The sequence below is a fragment of the Diabrotica undecimpunctata genome, chromosome 6, assembly GCF_040954645.1.
Source record: "Diabrotica undecimpunctata isolate CICGRU chromosome 6, icDiaUnde3, whole genome shotgun sequence".
NCBI lineage: Eukaryota > Metazoa > Arthropoda > Insecta > Coleoptera > Chrysomelidae > Diabrotica > Diabrotica undecimpunctata.
In genome coordinates, this window is record NC_092808.1 from 30,267,050 (window position 1) to 30,287,399 (window position 20,350).

General features: G+C 32.6%; 2 protein-coding genes across 4 annotated transcripts in view; both read right to left on the reverse strand.

Annotated features, from left to right (window-relative positions):
• LOC140443339 (uncharacterized) overlaps positions 1-1,454 on the reverse strand; it is a 284,421-nt gene extending 282,967 nt beyond the window's left edge. Inside the window, exon 1 of the mRNA XM_072534546.1 lies at positions 1,310-1,454. The gene's annotated coding sequence lies outside the window, so the exon portion shown is untranslated. The remainder of the gene's footprint in view (positions 1-1,309) is intronic.
• Positions 1,455-5,806: 4,352 nt separating this feature from the next.
• The window catches only part of LOC140443340 (very long chain fatty acid elongase 4-like), a 217,402-nt gene continuing 202,858 nt past the window's right edge, over positions 5,807-20,350 (reverse strand). For all 3 annotated transcript variants that reach the window (XM_072534549.1, XM_072534547.1, XM_072534548.1), the window contains exons 7-8: positions 17,460-17,609; positions 5,807-8,927 (exon numbers count right to left, since the gene is read on the reverse strand). In XM_072534549.1, coding sequence (XP_072390650.1) covers positions 8,805-8,927; positions 17,460-17,609 — 273 coding nt within the window. In that variant the 3' untranslated portion in view covers positions 5,807-8,804. The remainder of the gene's footprint in view (positions 8,928-17,459; positions 17,610-20,350) is intronic.

Genomic DNA, 20,350 nt, shown 5'->3' on the forward strand with positions numbered 1-20,350 from the left:
AAGTCGTCTTTTTTGGTCTACAAATATTTAACATTCCGCATATGAATTTCGCACCAAAGTAACATTCCATATACATGTTTGGCACCTCGTCGCCTATTGATTGAAACATGGCTGTCTGCTGCAAAGGACCCATAGAAAAGTCGTAGGTGCTAAATACATATACGGAATGTTTGGATTATCAATAAACACCAAGAAAACCAAATTTATGAGGATATCAAAAACCCAAAATAATGGTGAAAGCCTGACAATTAACGGTAGTGCTTTAGAACAAGTTGAAAACTACCACTATCTTGGCACAATAATTAATCACACAAACGATTACTCCAAAGAAATCAAAGTTCGAATAGAGAAAGCACGTACAAACTTCAATAAAATACACTTAACGCGTCGACTGCTAAAAAGTTGGAAGCATTTGAAATGTGAGTGTATAGAAGAATCCTGAAGATATCATGGACCAAGCATGTAACAAACAACGAAGTCATGAGAAGAATCAACAAAAGAATGGAAGTATTGGAAACCATCAAGACACGAAAGCTGCAATACCTGGGGCATGTTATGCGTAATGAGAGATACAACCTACTTCAATTGATTATACAAGGGAAAATCCAGGGCAAGAGAAGTGTAGGAAGAAGAAGAATCTCATGGTTGCGTAACTTGCGGGAATGGTACGGATGCACATCAATTGAACTATTCAGAGCAGCAGCATCTAAGATCAGAATAGCCATGATGATTGCCAACCTCCGTCGCGGAGATGGCACGTGAAGAAGAAGAATGTTTAGATGCCTACGGCAACCACTCTTTAAGCATTCATTAAGGCTGGGACAAGAACTCACTAACATCATCATCCCTATTCCCGTTGCCTTTATCCCAATGCGAGGTCGGCTTCCCTAATTACATCTTTTCTTGGATGATTTGCATACAGATATATTAAAATTAACCCTATTATGACCTTTTCCTCTGAAGAAATATCACTCAGTATGTCTCCAGATTGATGATGGAAAGCTTTTCTTTTACTCTTACCCAGACCAATTTGGGGAGCATAAACAAATAACTTTCAACGCAGGAGGGCAAAAATGATGATTTTGTAGACGTAGTAATGATAGACTTAGATCGAAGAAATTTTAAAAAACCTTTAACTGAAGACATATGAAATATATGTTGAATTCATTTTATATAAACCAATCATCTAATTACATAAAACAATAAACCCAACCATAATTTTAAAATTTTGTATATAGAATGAAAGATAAATAACTAAATTTTGTTTGTTTTTTAAGAAGTCTATTGGAACTATTTGACATTGACCTACCAGTTTTTGACTATGTTTTCCACAGAAGTTTCACAGTATCCTGCTAGTGTCCAATTTTTTAAAAACATATAATTTTGAAATTTTTACTTTATAAAACAAAACTGCCGATTTTTAACAAAAATTTCTACTGACGCTAATATGACATAATCGGTGTCAAGATGTCTAAAAAATATGGTCATAATCTTCTTCTTAATTTAAAAAGGTGACTCATATAAATATTTTTTTGACTACGAGGTAGTGTAAATATATTGTGTTACATCATCTTACCACAATTACCAAACTACTAAAAAAAAACATGGTAAGAACTTTAATTTTTCCATCTGATAAGTTTTTCACCTCATTTTTACCCCATATCGTTATCTAATAAGCTTTTCACTTAATGTATACACATAGCAAGATTGATTATATGTTTTCTGCAAATATATTGGAGTCGTTTTTTAATTATTAACCAATAGGTAGGTGCGAAAAATGCAAAATCATGCAACTCTGTATATTCAAATAATCAATAACAACTTAAAATGACTACAAATTTTTATATCTCCGGTTCTTGTCAACATATTGTTTTTTTTTTCGTTTTTTTTTTATTTTCATTAAAAATATGCAATTAGGTGTCAAATTAATTAATAAACAGTGAATAGTGCAATTGAATTAAACAAATAAGAAAAATTACCCAAAAAATGATCATTTTGTTTAGTTTTCTTTCAACGTTGTTATTGATTCATTATCATCAGTTGGCGCTACAGCCCTTCTTGAGCACTGGCCTGCCTCAAAATATTCTTCCATTCTTCCCTGTCGAGCGTCTGTCTTCTCCATCCCTTTGCTCCAATCCCCCTTAAATCATCCTGCCCTTCGTCCAGACACCTGAGTTTAGGAAACTTCCTTTTTTTTTCTTCCGATCTTCCTACTTAGCACGGTTATTTTAGAATACGAAGACATAGAAGAACAAAATGGATTTCGTGCAGGAAGATCGTGCACTGATGATATATTCGTTCTTCAGAAGGTAATCGAAAAACGGAAGGCAAGGAATCTATCTACCCACCTATTGTTTGTAGATTTAGAGAAGGCATACGATACGGTACCTTTGAAAAAACTGTTTCAAACATTGACGAAAGTAGGTCTCAGTAGAGAGTATGTGGATGCTATCGCAAATATATACAAAAATGTAAGAAGTCTCGTTAAAGAAGGAAACTTTATATCTGAATCATTTCCAATAACAAAGGGGCTTAAACAAGGTTGTTGTTGATCTCCGACCTTATTTCAAATATATATTCAATTATCGCTAGAGCAGTGGAGGAAACAAATATCCATCTATAATAGGAATAGACATAGGCGGTGGTAAATATCTAATAACTTTATTTTTCTCAGATGATCAGGTAGTCGTAGCGAATGATGAGGAAGACATGGACTACATGTTCAAAAAACTAAAGAAAGAATATGAAAAATGGGGCCTCAATAGGAATATGTCAAAGACAGAGTATCTTAAAATAGGAGATGATGAAGAAGATCCAGAGTTAGAAATTAGAAACACAAAAACATGTAATGAATATAAATATCTCGCATCTATAATATCTAAAGAAAGCACTACCAAAAGAGACATCGAAAACAGAACGCAGCAGGGAAAAAAGCGGTAAACATTCTAAACTCTCTACTATGGTCTAAAGCTATTAGACAAGAAACGAAATTGACAATCTATCAAACCTTGGTAGAGCCTATTATGACTTATGGGGCAGAAGTTTGGCAGATCACGAATAAAGATAGAAAAAGAATAGAAGTAGTAGAAATGGATTTTCTAAGGAGAGCGTGTGGTGTATCCAAAAAAGATCATATCAGGAATAAAGATATTAGAAGAAGAACAAATATTGTATATTCCAGTGTAGACAGAATTAAAACGAGACAACTAGTGTGGTATGGTCACGTGAAGCGAATTAATGAAGATAGATCGCCAAAGAAAGCTTTAAATTACATACCACAACAAAGAAGAAGAAGGTGAAGGCCTTCAGTTGCCTGGGAAGACAATATACGGCACATAATGAGAGATAGAGCCATCAAAGAAGACGAATGGATGGACAGAAAACGATGGCGGTCGAAATGCGAGAAGCGGCAGATGCTGTAGGAACTTCGCTTATATATATATATATATGTTATATGAGAAAATATTAACCTTGAACTAGCTTAAGTTCGCCGACTTCAGATTTCATCATCCCATTCCCATAGAAACCGCTGAGCACGCATTAGAACTTTGTACGAACCGTTGGCCAACATTCATGGAAACAGCAATTCAGCACTTCATACCAAACCTATAAATTACCATTCTCAGATGCCGGAATCACTCTTAGCTGCAACTTCGACCAGTCCAGTTAATGTAGTCATTTTAAATTAATTTAATTTTGTACTATTATTTAATATTTAATTTGTAACAAATAAAGTTCTTTTTTAAAAAGTCAAATACGTGATTAGTGATCTAACATATATATATATATATATATATATATATATATATATATATATATATATATATATATATATTTTAGAATGACCACTTCATCCATCCGCATAACGTGGCCCACCCATCTTAGGCGGTTTATTTTTATGATTTCCACGACATCTGTATCACCAAAAAGTCTATAGAGTTCGAAATTATATCGCCTTCTCCACAGACTCTGTTCGTTAACTCCACCATATATCGTCCTTAATAATCTTCTTTGAAATATTCGTAGCAACTGTTCATCTCAGGTCGCCATTGCACATGTTTCCGATCCGTAGGTGAGCACTGCGCGTATTATTATTTTATAAAGTTTGCACTTTGTTGATGTTGACATATTTTTCGCTCTTATATGAGGCCCTCAGCCAAATTAACAGCGGTTATCCACAGATTTTTTTATTCTCATATCTTTGGTTGTATTGTTTTTGTAGTTAACCAGTGACCCTAAGTAGCAGAAATCTTCCACCGTTTCTATAGTTTTATGTTGCTCCTCTAAGTTATTTTGTTGCAATTTTAATATAGCCGGCATATATTAAGTTTTCTGGGAGTTAATCAGAAGTCCGATGTTTTCTGCGGCGTTTTTAATACGTGTAAAAGCTTTACTGCTTTATTATTTTTAGTAAATAACAAAATAATTCATATATGTGGTGGCCGGAAGAAAACGAAATATACGAAATACGTGGTATACAGCTAGCTACAGGAACTTAGTTTCCTTGTGGATTTTGAAATAGAGGAATTATCAGGAACTGCGACATTTTTTAAAACCTCAGCCATACTTTGATTTTTGTTAAAAGGGGATACGTTTTTAATTTATTTTCGATTATTTTACTTTGACCCCTAAGCCAGAGTAAGAATCACTCCAAAAGTTTTTAATGCCAACGGGGATCAAATAAGATATCTTTTATTATATTACCCCTTATAGCCATTGCAATTACCTATATATTAGGCTTTAAATTTTGAAATCCGGTTTAATACTTTCTTTGATTTATTAAAAAAAAAATTAAACCAATATTTTGAGCTGGTCACTTATTTCTTAGTTGACCGGAAGTTGTTCTCCCACATTCCGAAGCAATCTGAGTAATTTATTGGAATTTTTCTGAATCTTTTAAATATGTGGGTGGCTTCTATAGATTTTACTTTTTATGTATCCCTACAAAAATAAATCCAAGGGAGATAAATCTGGTGACCGACGAGGTCATTCAATGCTGTCTCTTCTCCTAGTCCAATGCCGTGGAAATGTTGGTCTTACATCAAACAGATGCCATAAAAGTTTACGTTAAAATAAACATTATCAGATGCGGCAATCAAGCACTCACTCATAGGAAGTTTCGTGATTTTTTGGCTGAAGAGAATGCTACCTGTGGGAACTTATTATTACACACAGAGATTCGTTGGTTAAGAGCCGGAAACTATTTGCAACGTTTCTTTCCCTAAAAAATGAAGTGATGTCCAACACTACGGAATTCAAAAATTAAATGGAAGAAGCAAACTTCTTGTCAGACCTTGCATTTCGATCCGACATGACCTGTCATCTAAACGAATGCCAACTTGTGTGGTCATATAAAAGGATTTAAAAATAAAATTAAGCTCTTTTAGTTTTATTTATTATAAATCATTTACCAAGTCGCATATGATGTGGCCCTCAGATTGGGACAGCCGTTGGACAGCTCTGCTCTAGAGGATTTTAAAAAACCATAATTTCTCAACACCTTAAACTATGAGTGAGACCAACTCCCTTTTAAAAAAATATTGGTAAGCTTAAATCCATTGTTTTGGCATGCTTTGTTGAAAAAGATCAGTCACATCAATAAGTATATAAAAGAAAAGATCCGACAGTCGATTTGACTACTCGGGACCTTCAAGATCTTCTAACGTTCTGGAAGTCTTACAGAGAACTTTCTCCATCTAAGACCATATCATCTGAGTTCTCAGAAAAAAATGTGCACCCTCGCACATTTAATTATCACGTGTTGTCAGTGAGTATATATATAATTAAGGTTATTAATAAAACACTATTTATAACAGACACCTACATGTTTATTTTATTATTAAAACAAAATTTCAAATATTTTCTACGATAAAATCTAAAACAATCAAAACTTTATCAATAACTTGTGAATGTTTTACAATTTCATACAACACATCTAAAAAGATGTGTTTTAAACTAAATCACATTTTTACAAAAATATAATATAACAAAAAACTTAACAAAAATCCCAAATAAATAATAATAAAGAGATATATAATTTCCGAGTTAGTTTTTGATCTTAAAAATCATCGTGGTTGAAAGAATTCAACAGCACTAGTAACAAAAAGCAGTCAAAACTCTTTTTTTTGAAAATAGTTATCATAGCTTAGCATTTTGCAAACAGTTAACCTTAAGCCAAAATTTCCTTATAATATTTTTTATATTGTTTCGATGGGTAATTGAGGTATATAAGGGGAAATATTGTCTCTCAGGAATAATGAATGTATTCTTTAGGCCCTGTCTAAAACGTTGTAAACGTGTGAAAACTAAATCACAATGTAACTAGATTTTCGTAACAAGTTGAAATTGGGATTCTAAAAATTTTAATTTTTTTTTTAAACAATTTGATTATTGATTTTAGTAGTTTTCAAAATTTGTTAAATATAAAATTGAATTTATTCATCACTTACATTATTATCTGACTGCCATTACATCTTCGTAGACTTTAAGGCAGCGTACGATACTATTGACAGGCCCCAATTATATTCGGCGATGATCGAATTAGGAATACCATAAGGATTGGTAGAATTAATTAAAATGACAATGATGAAAGTCGAATGTAAAGTGCGCGTACAAGGGGATGTTTCAAAACCAGTTAAAACCAACAGAGGACTGCGCCAGGGAGATGCGCTATCATGCACGCTGTTCAACCTAGCGTTAGAAAAAGTTATGAGAGATTCGGGAATAAACTTAAAAGGTACGATATATACCCGTAGTATACAAATAATGGCATACGCTGATGATATCGTCATAATTGGAAGAACCCAAAATGAAGCAGTGGAGGCTTTCACACGTATCAAAAATGCCGCAGAAAACATTGGACTTCTGATTAACATCCAGAAAACTAAATATATGCCGGCCATATCAAGAATTCAACAAAATAACTTAAAGGTGCCACACGAAACGATAGAAATGGTAGAAGAATTCTGCTACTTAGGATCACTGGTAGACTACAAAAATAACACATCCAACGAGATAAAAAAAAGAATATGGGTATATATTTTGGCCTGGGCCCTTAACTAAGAGCGAGAAGTATGTCAATAGCAACAAAGTGCAAACTTTATAAAACAATAATACGCCCAGTGCCCATTGGAGTGAGGGGCTGGAGAAGACAGACACTCGATAGGGAAGGATGGAAGAATATTTTGAAGCAGGCCAAGGCTCACGAAGGGCTGTAGCGCCAACTGATGGTGACATTATTATCTTGTATTTATGTTTAATTACTTCATTTTAATTATCATTACATTTCATTATAATGTATTTAATAAAACAAAAAATATAGATGTGAAGGTAGTCACGGTTTTATTGACGTCAATCCTACTTATTATATATAACTGTATGTGAAAATAAAATTGTTGTTTTTACTGTTCTCTTTATAATTTCGTCATATTGTCTGACTTTTTCAACCTACCTTAGACTTCTACAAATATTTCAAAATCAAAATTGGAAAAAGCCAAATTGATCTAATCATTCTCCGGTATCACTATTTGTTTTGGTATGTTATGTTATAGCCTAAATTTGCAGCTCGTTGTAAAACTGTGCGTCTTTATTTTTATAGAGCTAAGTAAAGCCCCTAATGTCATTTATTACATTATAAAAATAGTTATCGTAGGATTAAGGAAATAAATTTTCGAAATGAAAAAAAAAAAAAAAAAATTTAGAGTAATAAAAATTAAGCCTATATGCAGTTTTATGCGTTGTAAAAATTAAAGTCTTCTTATAAATTAAATAGATATAGATCAGATACCCATCGAAAGTAAACAAACTGTTTATTGTTTTAAAAAGCTTTATACAAATTTGATATCGTCAGTAAACGTAATATTTTTGACCTACGAGCTTCAGAAACACTAATAAAATAGCTACCCTTAACAAGGTCACTTTTTATGTATCGATTAAATAACTAGCATGCTAAGTTGGTATATGCCATATTAATAATAACGCCAAGCCGCCATTTTACTTCCAGGAATTTATCTATACAAATTGAAAAGCGGTATTTTAAAATAACTAATCAATTATAATATCAAAATAAAATCATTCTTATTAAAAACACATTGTTTTATTTATTTTCAGTTTATATAGAATCAGGATGGAGCTAACCTCAAAAAAATGGCAGCTTGACGTCACACCAATGTACCCTATTCTTTGATGATCACTAGTTGAAGAAACTCGTGGCGAAACTTTTTATTAAAAAAGCGCACGACCAGTTTCCACAACACAAAGTTTTGATATTCGTTCCTAGAAAAACTTAAAGACCATTTCCCATTATTTGTGACAAGTCGTCCCCATGATTTTGATTTTGATTTTTAATTTGATATTGAATCATTTTAGTACTATACTGTTAAGCTACTACAAGAAGAGAAAAATGTTAATAATTACATTAAATGAAATATTTCTTATATCACTAATAGATACCATACATGTACATTTAGTGTTACAGGAAATTTAAAGGAGTTATTGACTAGTTCTATACAAGGGAAAAGTTGGCAGTTACTTATAGCCCAACTATCAACGATATCAATAAATTGGAGCAACATAATAAATTAGAATGCTTTTGCTTAATTAAGAGAGTATCGTTTACTGTAATGCATAAATATTCTTTGTAAAATATACTCCATAAATCTGTTTTATTCTTATCATACTACAACTATATCGCACATTCCTTATTTATATACAAAAACGACATATCATGGGAAATGGTCTGTTACGAGGAAGATCTGGATTTATTTACTCTTTTTAAAATTCTAATATATTTAGAATCAAAAGTTTTAATTGTGCTTCTTGTCTACTTCGTTTTGAACCCCATTGTGAGATTGTACCGTATATTGTTTGGAATAATTGCTGTTTCCTTGGCCACATCCAAAGTCCATTCCATAGAATACTTGATTGCCCTAAAAAGTAAAAAAAAATAATATTTATTAACGTGTTTATTAACCTGTTATTAAAATATCGTAGAAACTCTAGTTCATACGAAAGATTGTTGTTTTCGTTGTGAGATAATTAAAAATAAATGTGTTCAAAAATTGATTCAAACATTTTTTAACCTGTTTTTTACTGATCACGTGTGACATTTGAACGTGTACGAATTCATCACTTTATAGTTTCCCATAAAATTATTAAACCCTTAGAGATCGAGATATAGCAAACTGATCACCGGCATCCTTTGGAGACCCGTAAACTCATCACTGCAGATAGGTAAACTTATCATCTGCATTTTTGCTTCAAAGCGTTGGTTTCTAATGCAGAAGATTGCCTGTTACCTATTACACCTATTGCTTACGCGTTAATCTATTAAATTTAGACATTATTGCATTAGCAAATTGCTTTAAAATTTAACTGATATATTTATTTATATTGGGTGTCTCATGGTTAGTGGCATATTAGTGGTTAGTATTAGACGTATTGGACAAAATCAATGAGCAATTTACTATTTATATTAAAGGAATACGGACAAACGAAAAAAAAAAATGTTTCTTTTCGCGTAGTTTTAGGTAGCTATCAATAGAATTTAGTGGAATTCTTAAATACCAGCCAATGTATTGTATTTACATTTAATACATCCGGGCCTGGATTATTCTTTTTAATTTATTAAACCTTAGCTGTTTGATCAGTTTGCAAATCTCTACTGGTCTATTTTAAAATCCCTAGTTTTATAGTTTAGGTTTCAGAACCCTACTTCCCGAGTTTACGTGTACTCTGGTCTATGAGATTAATATTTCTTATCATCATGACTCTACAGTCCTTTGTAAGCCTTGGAATGCTTCCGGAAGTCCTTCCATTCGTCCCTATCAAAAGTCTTTCTTCTGCGTCCTCTAATGCGAACTGTTTTGAGATCATCTTTCACCACTTCGAGATATCTAGTCAGTCTACTACCTGTTCCAAAAAAGAATAACCGAAAAAAGCAGAAACACATATATCACACAAAGTGATGGAGTGGAATAAAACAGGGAAAAAATTAAATCCAATATCTTAGCCTCGGCCAAGGAAGTTCTTGGTAAAAAATATTGAATAAATTTCAGTAAGAAATGTATCCAAGTGTTGCTACGCCACTGGTAGCAATTAACTTATACTTCTTAAAACCTGCCGAGGTAAAATTCTCCAGCAAATTCTCATGAAAGCCGATAATGTATTTAAAAGATATTTTTACCCACAGATTAACTTTCTCTCAGTGGGTCGGCGCATTCCTTGGTTATAGCATGTTATAGTTTGTATAACTCACGCGTAGCATTCAGTGTCACATATTAGTATCGCATTAATGGATTCTTGGTTCAGAATTTCAACTGTAGCTTAGTTAAGTAGTTACTTAGTTATTGTTACATAGCTTATAGTTAAAAGCTAGAAAAGCTAAATTAGAAACCTTTTAATCTGTATCAGTGCTCGTGTAGTTTGTCGCGGACTAGTGTAAGGTGGACAGTGATTGGCGGCTTCAATAAAGAACTTTGCACTAAAACTTTAGCTAGATATTAACTTAGTTATAGTAACATTCAATAAATAAATTACGTATTGTTTAAAATGCTTGTGTTCTTATTTCCCACGCCATTTGGTGGTCTTTCGATTTGGAAATAATTACATGATTTCGTACATTCTAAATGGTAGGAAGATCGCCATCCGAATTTGTTGAACAAATGTCCGTTTAATTCTACCAAATATAAACAAAAATAAATCGTTCCCAAGGCGAAGAACTCCATGGTTTTGTACATAAGTGAAGAAAAAATGTAAAGAAAAAAAAGCTTGCCTGAAATACATGTCAACCAAAATACAAGAGAGCATACCATGATTAAAAGACAATTAGAAACGAAACGCAAACACATGTTCAAACAGAAAAATAAAAAATGATCACTGGAAAAGCTTTTTGAAAGAAATGAAACATGGTTTTTACAGTTTTATGAACAATTAACAACATTATTTAATAAAATTATAAAACACAATAATATACCAAAAGAATGGAGAATGGGTGAACTAATTCTACAATTCAAAAAAGCAGATAAAAAACAGCCAGAAAACTACGTAGGTATAAACATGTTAAATAATACCCTTAAACTTACAACATTATTTTACAAGTGCTAATAAATCAGAGGATAAGTTTAGCAGATGAACAACAATGTTTTTGTAGTGGAAGATCGTGTACGAATGTACAATATTCGTTATAAAGTAAATTATTGAGAAATTACTAGAGTATAAGACCAGCATTTCTGTGTCTGTTTGATCTAAAGAAAGCATTTAGATGTAATCCATCTTCTGTATAATAGAGAAGTACTTCTAAACATTATAAAACTATCGAAAACATCTACCAAAACAACAAAATGAAAGTCAGAATAGATAGACAACTTACAGAACTTATAGAAATAGGGTATTCATTGAGCCCCATGCTCTTTAATTTGATTATAGATGAAGTCATCAAAAGCGTTAACAAAGGAAGAGAATGGGAAACAAGGAATTAAAAATACCCACAGATTTAACATAAGAGCAAAAGAATTTATTATGACAATATCTTCTCAAAAACCTAAAACAATAGTAGTCAGCAAAGAATCAACCAGATTTAAAATAGAAATTGATGGCATCAGTATTAAACAAGTAATGGTAAGACTGGCCCACAGAATTAACATAAGAGCAAAAGAATTTAATATGACAACCTCTTCTCAGAAAACTAAAACAATAGTAGTCAGCAAAGAATCAACCAGATATAAAATAGAAATTGATGGCATCAGTATTAAACAAGTAATGGTAATAAAATACCTGCTATGGGGACCTGGACAAAGAAGTGACACCAGTGACACAAGCAACTTCAAAAAGCAAATAGACTGCCAGGATGCCTTAATAATACAATATGGCGAAACAGACACATTAACACTGCGATGAAGTCAAGAATTTATAAAGTCAGTATAAGACCAATAACGACTAATGACATATGCCTCAGAAACAAGATCCGACATAGCCACAACGCAAAGGCTACTGGAAACGGCAGAGATGAAAGTACTGAGAAGAATTACAGGAAATACGCTGAGAAATCAAAAGAGAAGTGAAGACATTAGAAGAAAATGTAACGTTCATTGTATAAATGAATGGACACAAAATAGAAAAAAAGAATGGAATAACCACATAAACAGAATTGAGGAGACCCGTGTCATCAAAATAGCAAGAGATACGTCACCAATTGGCAAAAGAAGTATCGAACGATCTCGCAAAACTTGGAGTGACAGCATTCCATAGAGGTATTAATCCGCCAACGAGGAAGAAAAAGATAAAAAGATAAAGACGAATTATTTGGGGTAAATAATGAGACACTTAAACTATCCCTATTAAATTCACAATCAAAGAAAAGTGAAAAGCAAACATATTAAAAAATCAAATGTTTTGGTCACTAGTATCGATGCACACTAGCCCAGGGGTACCGATGGCCTTACGAAACATGGTGACGGCTCGTATAATTTTTAGAAATTGAAAATTTCGTTATCGGTGCCAAGAGTTGAAATTGTGCGTTACTGCTTATGTTGCCAGTATCTTGGTCACAAAAGTCTTGATTACGGAATACACGAAATGCACTGGACTATGATCTGTCGGAAAACATACGTATTTTAGTGGTCGAAGTCATATTAAACATTCAAAAGTGGACAGGCCAACCAAGAAAAATGTGAATTCAATGTGCAATTATGCCTATTGAACTAATAACTCAAGCATACTTCAATCAGATGGTACGACTCATTAATTAAGCTAACATTAATCTTTACACACTATCTATGTTCGTCTAATGAATAAGTCTGTACAATTAGCGACAAGTGGCTACAGTACAACTAGCGACGTAGTGTGAGAGATCCAGCTTCTATTGTCAAATTCACCACGCTGGTGGTAAGTATTTAAATATTTCTTTAAAGTGGAACTGGTACATTTTGAAATTAAAATGAAAAACTTAGTGACAAAATAAATGTTTAGGATCCTAAACACGAGAAAGTATTTTTAATGTATTTTCTCCAAAAAAAAAAAAAATAAAATCTAATTCGTATAGGCTTTTAGAAGATGTGAAAAGAATACAAGTGCGTGGCTAATTTAACGGGTAATTAAATTGATAATAAATTGAACATAATGCATCATTATAAAAAATAATTAAATATTAATATACATTTAATATTATTGAATTTATAATTTGCTTTATTGATTATTATTTACCTCTTAGAAGCAATAAATGCGACTTTTATTGTAAATAAAAATTATTTTCACTTTATAATAACTTTAGTCAATCAAAAATTATATTATAGTCCGGGATATGACCGTTCATTTTATGACGATTTCTGCTCAGAGTTGGTTTTATAGTCATGGATTTGCTTGAAATTATGACAGTATGTAGAAAATAGCTTAAAGATCAAAATCTACCCTATGTCAGTATGTGCTTTTCCTCTGAGAGCGGTTACTACCGCTTCTCGGGTATTGTTGAGTTATTTTGAAAAAAATGGGATTTAAAAAAAAATCCGAAAAAGATTTTTTCAAAAGTTCTAAACCAGTTAAACTTCCCAAATGTAATGATTGAATATAAATAAATTTAATTGTAAACGAACAACGAATAGTTTTAACCAGGGTGGTTTTGACAGGGGTTAGTTTATTTCATTTTGCGTCACAAAAAAACATAAGCGGTCTTTTTGTTAGTTATAACTTGCCTTAATTTTCATGCAAATCAGTATCGCTAGTAACCATTTTAAGATCTTTGAAAAAGTTCCTACAACGTTTTCCGGTTATTCAACATCATATGTTTGGATTTTTATATTTGATGAATAAAAGTCTACTTTTCGAACAGCCATTACTTTGTTAATATTAAGTTTTATCATCAACCTGTATGTGTGTACTGCTGGACATAGGTATTCCTCAGCTCTTTTTATCTGTCTCTGTCTTGTGCGGCTTGCATTCAGTTACTGCTAACCTCTGCTCCGAAGTGCTTCTTGTCTTGGTCTATACTCAACAATACGTTTTGTCCATTGGTTGTCTGATAATCTGGCGACGTGTCCTGCCCAATTTTTTCGACGGTGTCTGTTTTTTTTTGTTCTACGACGTATTTCTTCGTTTGAGATTCGGTCTCTCAGAGAGACATCCAACATCTGGCGCTCTATAGATGTCTGAGTCACGCGAATCTTTTTTGTGAGTGTTAATGTTTCCGCTTCATAAGTGAATACCGGTAACAGACATTGGTCAAAGATATTTCTTTTGAGGCATATGGGTAGGTCCGATTTAAATACATAGTTTAATTTACCAAACGCTGCTCAGGGTAATCCTTTATAACGTGAGAGCTCAAGTGTCTAGTTATCTCTGCCCAACCGAATTTAATGTTGTTAGTAAGTATACGATGCAGTCTGCACAATATCATTGTTCATATTAATCTTTAGTCTGACCTTCAAGGAAGCGTAATATAATTTTTCAAACATTATATTAGCATGATCCATACGATCGGCTGTAAGGACGATGTGATCTGCAAATCTCAAATGACTGAGCTTCTCTACATTTATTTTGATACCTTGCTCGCTTAGATCTACCTTATTATAATAAGTATGTTCTAAAACAGACGTGAATAACTTTAAGAGACGGTGTCTCCTTGCCGTACTCCTCGCTGTACAGGAAACGTATTTGTTTCTTGTTCAGATACTCTTACGCTAGCTGTGGCATTTTGGTTAACATATTTTATTATGTTAGTGTAGCGATGATCTATTCGATATTCTATCAATGCTTTTAAGATTTTCTGATAGCCTATGATAGAGAGTGCTTTCTCGTAGTACATGAATATCAGTGTCAATGGTTCGTTGTATTCTGCAGACTTCTCTATCAGGTTCTTTATCACTAGTAAGTGGTCGTTAGTGCTGTATCTCGTATCTCGTCCAGATTGTTCTCTAAGCTGATAGAAGTTTAACTTAGGGTCCAGTAATTTTTTGATAATTTTTGTAAAAAGTTTATATACGTGCGAGAACAAACTGATAGAACGGTAGTTTTTTAGATCTGTTGTATCTCCTTGCTTGTGTAATAAGACAATGACTGCATTGTTCCATTGGAAAGTAGTTTTTCCTTAGTAAGGAGAGCCAAGCATTTGGTGAAAGCTTGGCCAAAATCTGAATAATTTTATTTTTACCTAGTTTGATCGCATCAAGGATTAGACCACCTAAAGGATTTTGGTTTTATCCGCAGTAATGTTTCCATCTTTGTTTCTTATTTTGTACATATTTTTGTTGCCTATGTTGTTCGTAACGTATGGTCCTAAAGTTTTGGGAAAAATTTCACCTGGTCTGATTGAGAAGCAAAATGCATTTAACAAAGAAGGCCACGGAATTGAAATGTCATTAGTTATTGACATTTAATAAACAAAGCACAATATTTTGGTTTGTGCTCTGCAAAATGTCTTATAAAATTGATATTCGTCGAGATGTTTATAATATGGTTGGGCGAATGTCGAAACGAGATATTGTTAATATTTATCGAGATCAAAACATAAGCAAATCGACAATTTATCGCACAATCAGAGAATGTGAAGAAGTGATACCATGTGTTAACTTGCGTAAAAGTGGCCGACCGCAAATTTTGAACCATATAAGAGAGGCAAGACTGATTGAAGCAGCTAAGAACAAAATTGGGGTCTCACAGCGAAAACTGGCCAGAAGATTTTATGTTGGAAAGACTACAGTATACAGGACCCTATCGAGTTACAATATTATCTACCGGAAAAGAAGGAAAGCTCCAAAATACACAGAGGATCAATAAGAGAGAATTCCGAGATGTTGCCACGCGTTAAGGCGAGTGCATTTCGTCAAGTTACGCGAGTTTCACAAACGGACTGGTACGAAACTAACAACATTACCTTTGTACCGAAAGCAGACAATCCCCCCAACCTACCTCAGGCTCGTCCAATTAAAGAGTTCTGGGCAATATTAAGTCGGAAAGTCTATAATAACGGATGAGAAGCACAAAATCAGGAACAGTAAAGACGCCGCATATATACAAAAATTAGAGAAATTGACGCCGAGGTCGTCCAAAGGATGATGCAACGTGTCAGGGGAATTATTAGGCAAATCGAAAATAATGGTCCCTTGTCTGTCATTTGAATTTTGATTTATAATAAGGATAGTTAAGTTAAATTGTTGAATAATTTAATAAAAATATAAGATTATTGTGGTCAAAGTTATATGCTTTTGAAATTTTTCCCAAAACTTTAGGACCATACGTTATTTCGCCTTAAAACTTTTTAACATTTATTTTCTTGAATTATTTTAGTTATTTCTCTGGTATTATTTATAAGTTTACGGTAATAATAAAAAACCAATATCTTTGTTCTATAAGGTTCACTTTACATCTAGACACTTTTCCAGATAAAATCTAAATTTTTGGAGTTATTCGCGAAAAACCGTTTAAAAACATGCTTTTTTGACGTGTAATTTGTGAAAGTCACGAATAACTAAAAAAATATTGACTTCTCGAAACTCAAAGAACATTTTTGTTTTATAATTTAGTATTCCAGCAAGCAACTTGATTTTTTTGATAAACTTTTTCCACCCCCAAGTTGAAGTGGTAGCCTCCTTCAGAGGAAAAGCACATATTGCCATAAGGTAGATTTTGATATTTCAGCTATTGTTTAGCTACTGTCAAAATTTCAAGAAAATCTATGCATATAAAAAAAATCCAGAGGTAAGAAAGGCCGAAAAATAAAAAATGGTAGCTCAACTAATAATAAGTTATGTTTTCCGTCTAAAAAAACACAGGGCATGCAAACTAAAAATGGATAAATTTAAAAATATAAATAAACACGAAGGCTTGTTACGTAGGTCTGTTAAAAAATTCCTTCTTAAAGAAAAACTGCTCGCGACAATTAGACGATTACATACAAAGTTTGTAGAAAAAATAGGTCACACTAAAAGCCAAGAACTCTCCGAAGAGAGTTTTATAATGAACGATTTTGTTGAAAAAAAAAAACAAAAAATAATAGACACTTATAAGCCTACACCAAGATCCGTATGGCCTTGGCTCTTCATGCTCGATCATGGTCGCTAACACTGTAAAGTCAGCTGTCGTTTTTGTGGAACAGAAATGAATAAGTTAAAATGAATTGGATCTCACTATAGGTCATATTCGCAAAGAGATAGATAAACTACAGAAAACTAGTCAGCAAAACGGCGATGAAGTTCCAGTGAGTCAAAAAGGTCCAGCAAGTTCAGCAGAATGTAAGCAACAAAGCGAGAAAAAGGTGTAAGTATCCATTAAAGCAATGCCTCGGCTTTAAAGGGGTTTGATTACAAGCGCTAAAACTTAATTAGAACCCACACACAAAGATGATACTCAAAAAATATTTTAAGTCGTAGTAGTCTGGAATGGTTTACGAGATCAGACGATCTTTTATCAACAATCGATGATCTAATTTATAGACACAATAATTAAAACACAATATAAAGAAATTTACTTACCCGTTCCAAATAAGCCTTAACGTAGAAATTTCCAAAAAGTACGATAAATGATATCATATACCCAATGAGCGTGTAGTGCATCCATAGGGGAAATTCACAACCCATTCTTATTCCGTTTGCACCCAGGATCAAGGCACAAGTAAATTGAATCTACAAAAGAAAATACGCATTAAATATTATATATTACATAAGTATACTTATAAAGAATTTTAATGGACTATTTATCTATTTATGTCTTTTTTTTAACATCCTAAACATTTTTTAACAAACATACCAAATTAGTATGAAAAAGAGTAAGCATGGGTAATAGAACCTTTTATCCAGTGTGTTCATAAAATGTGGAAACAGTCTGCTATCTCATGACTTAATTATTTTCAGAGTTAAAGCTCTGACAGGTCGATTTTTATTTTTGTTTTTTAACCTTTTTGGAAAAAAAATAAATTTTACCCCACTACCTTACCAGATGTGACGTTATCGATTATTTTTTTAAATAGAAAGGGCATATTTTTATCTAAACAATTAAAAGCCTATTTTTTTCTGATTACAACCGTACCAAACTCATCACGTTCAAACTTCAGTATACAAAGTGTAAAGGAAAATATTTTTTTTAATTTAATTCAAAACTTATTTTACAAAAAAAATTATTAAAGAAGTCATTTCATATTAAAGACAAAATAATAAAATAATTACAACAAATGCTCGAATGGAGTGGCCTATTGTTGTGCGATACAGAAGGTAGATTGTTTATCTATTAAAGATCACCAATTCCATGCAAATGATAATGGCTGTGTAATGGACAGTAGATCAACAATACAATAAAATAAAGTGGTAACGGCTGTACTCAATATATTGCCAAAAATCAAGTAGGCTGTGAAGACATGTCAAATTCATTAACAACCATATAGTAAGTTCGTAGTTACCATTGGATATGCCAATAGTAAATTGATTTGTTGTGTCACATCGATTTAGAATTTTGCACTAGTATCTTTTTGAAAAATATTACCCTAATGGAAATTATTTGAAATTACGATGGTGCTGTCAGAAAAACAGCGAATAGAAGTTTTGATAATCTTAGGTTACGGCAATCATAAAAGAAGTATGGCGGAAGTATGCGATATCTTTAATAAAAATATCCCGATCGAGTACTAATAAGTAAAGCGATGGTAAGCAAAATATTGTATAAATTTAATATTGGCAATGTCAGAGATCATGAAGAAAATCCTTATCATTCAATTACAACTTTATCAACTAATAATGAGATCTGTCGTGGTGCTGTTCATAAAATTCTAAAAAAGTCCAAATTACATCCATATCAAATTAAAATTATACACGAACTCAATGAAGATGACTTTAATAGACGCATGGAGTTTTGCAAAAATATGCAAGTTTTCCGACGAGGTAATTTTTTGTTAAATGGTACCGTTAATAGGCAAAATTGTCGTTATTTTGCAACAGAAAATTAGACAATGGAAGTTTATACCCAATATCCCCAAAAAGTAAATGTATGGGCTGGGATTGTTAGGAACACCATTGTAGGACCGTATTTTTTTGACGGTACTGTGACGGGTGAAAGGTATTTAGACATGTACACCTACGTAGTTCCATTTTTAACCGCATAATTTCCAGATATCAATAATCTTGGTCAAATAGATCCGACCGTTTGGTTTCATCAGGATGGATCAAGTCCACATTATGCTGTAGTGGTTAGAAAATCTCTAAACACAACTTTTCCCATTCGCTGAATTGGACGACGCGGCTACATTGAATGGCCTGCTAGGTCGCCAGATTTTAATCCCATGGACCACTCTATTTGGAGTTATTTAAAAAGTAAGGTATATATAAACCGACCTACTAATTTGGTAGACCTCAAACGGAGAATTGCAACAAATTACACCAGTGATGTTGTCAAACATAACCCAAGAATTCATTGGACGTCTTGGATACTGTCAATTATACCAAGGAGTTCAATTCGAGCATTTGTTGTATTTATGTTTCTTGTTTGTCGTTAATATAAAATGACTTCTTTAATACTTTTTTTTGTAAAATAAATTTTGAATTAAATTTTAAGAACTACGAGCACTGGTTTCCTTTACACTCTGTATATTGAAGTTTGAATGTGATGAGTTTGGTACGGTTGTACCAAGAAAAATATGGGCTTTTAATTTTTTTGATAAAAATGTGCCCTTTCTATTTAAAAAAATAATCCATGACGTCACATCTGCTAAGGTAGTGGGTAAGTTATTTTTTTTCCAAAAAGGTTAAAAAAAAATCGACTTGTGAGAGCTTTAACTCAGAAAATAATTAAGAAATGAGTTAATAGAGCATTTCCAAACTTTATGAATGCACTGTATACTTTCCATTGTGACATACCGTCCCTCATTTTTTTAGGTTAATTGTAGGGATCTGAATATAGACAAAAAGCTATTTTTATAATTTTACTTACGAAGATATACTAGTGTGATAAATTATTAGAAAATATTTGAAATAATTTTGTAGCTTAATAAGAATTGAAGACGACAATTTAGTAGTTGTTTTTGATTAAACTGATGTAAACTTTGTTGTGAGAAAGTTCGTAGAAAAATATTTGGAAAGACGATGTTGTAACAGTAAATGTATCTTACTAAATAAACAAATTTTTTGACGTTTTAGCGTCATTTAATTAGATGTTTTTTTATTTTATTATATTCTTCTGGTTACCTACCGATATTGTGACAAAACTTTTCTTAGCCTTTTCTACTCATATGCTTAGCTCGGTCCATTTTCTGATGTTTCTAATTCGGGATACAGTATTTTTTGTTTCTCGTAACTCGTTTTCCTTATTTGTTTGACTGATAAGAATTTTTTGTGTTTGTTTATTCGTTGTAACATCATTTATACTCGGTTCGCTATTC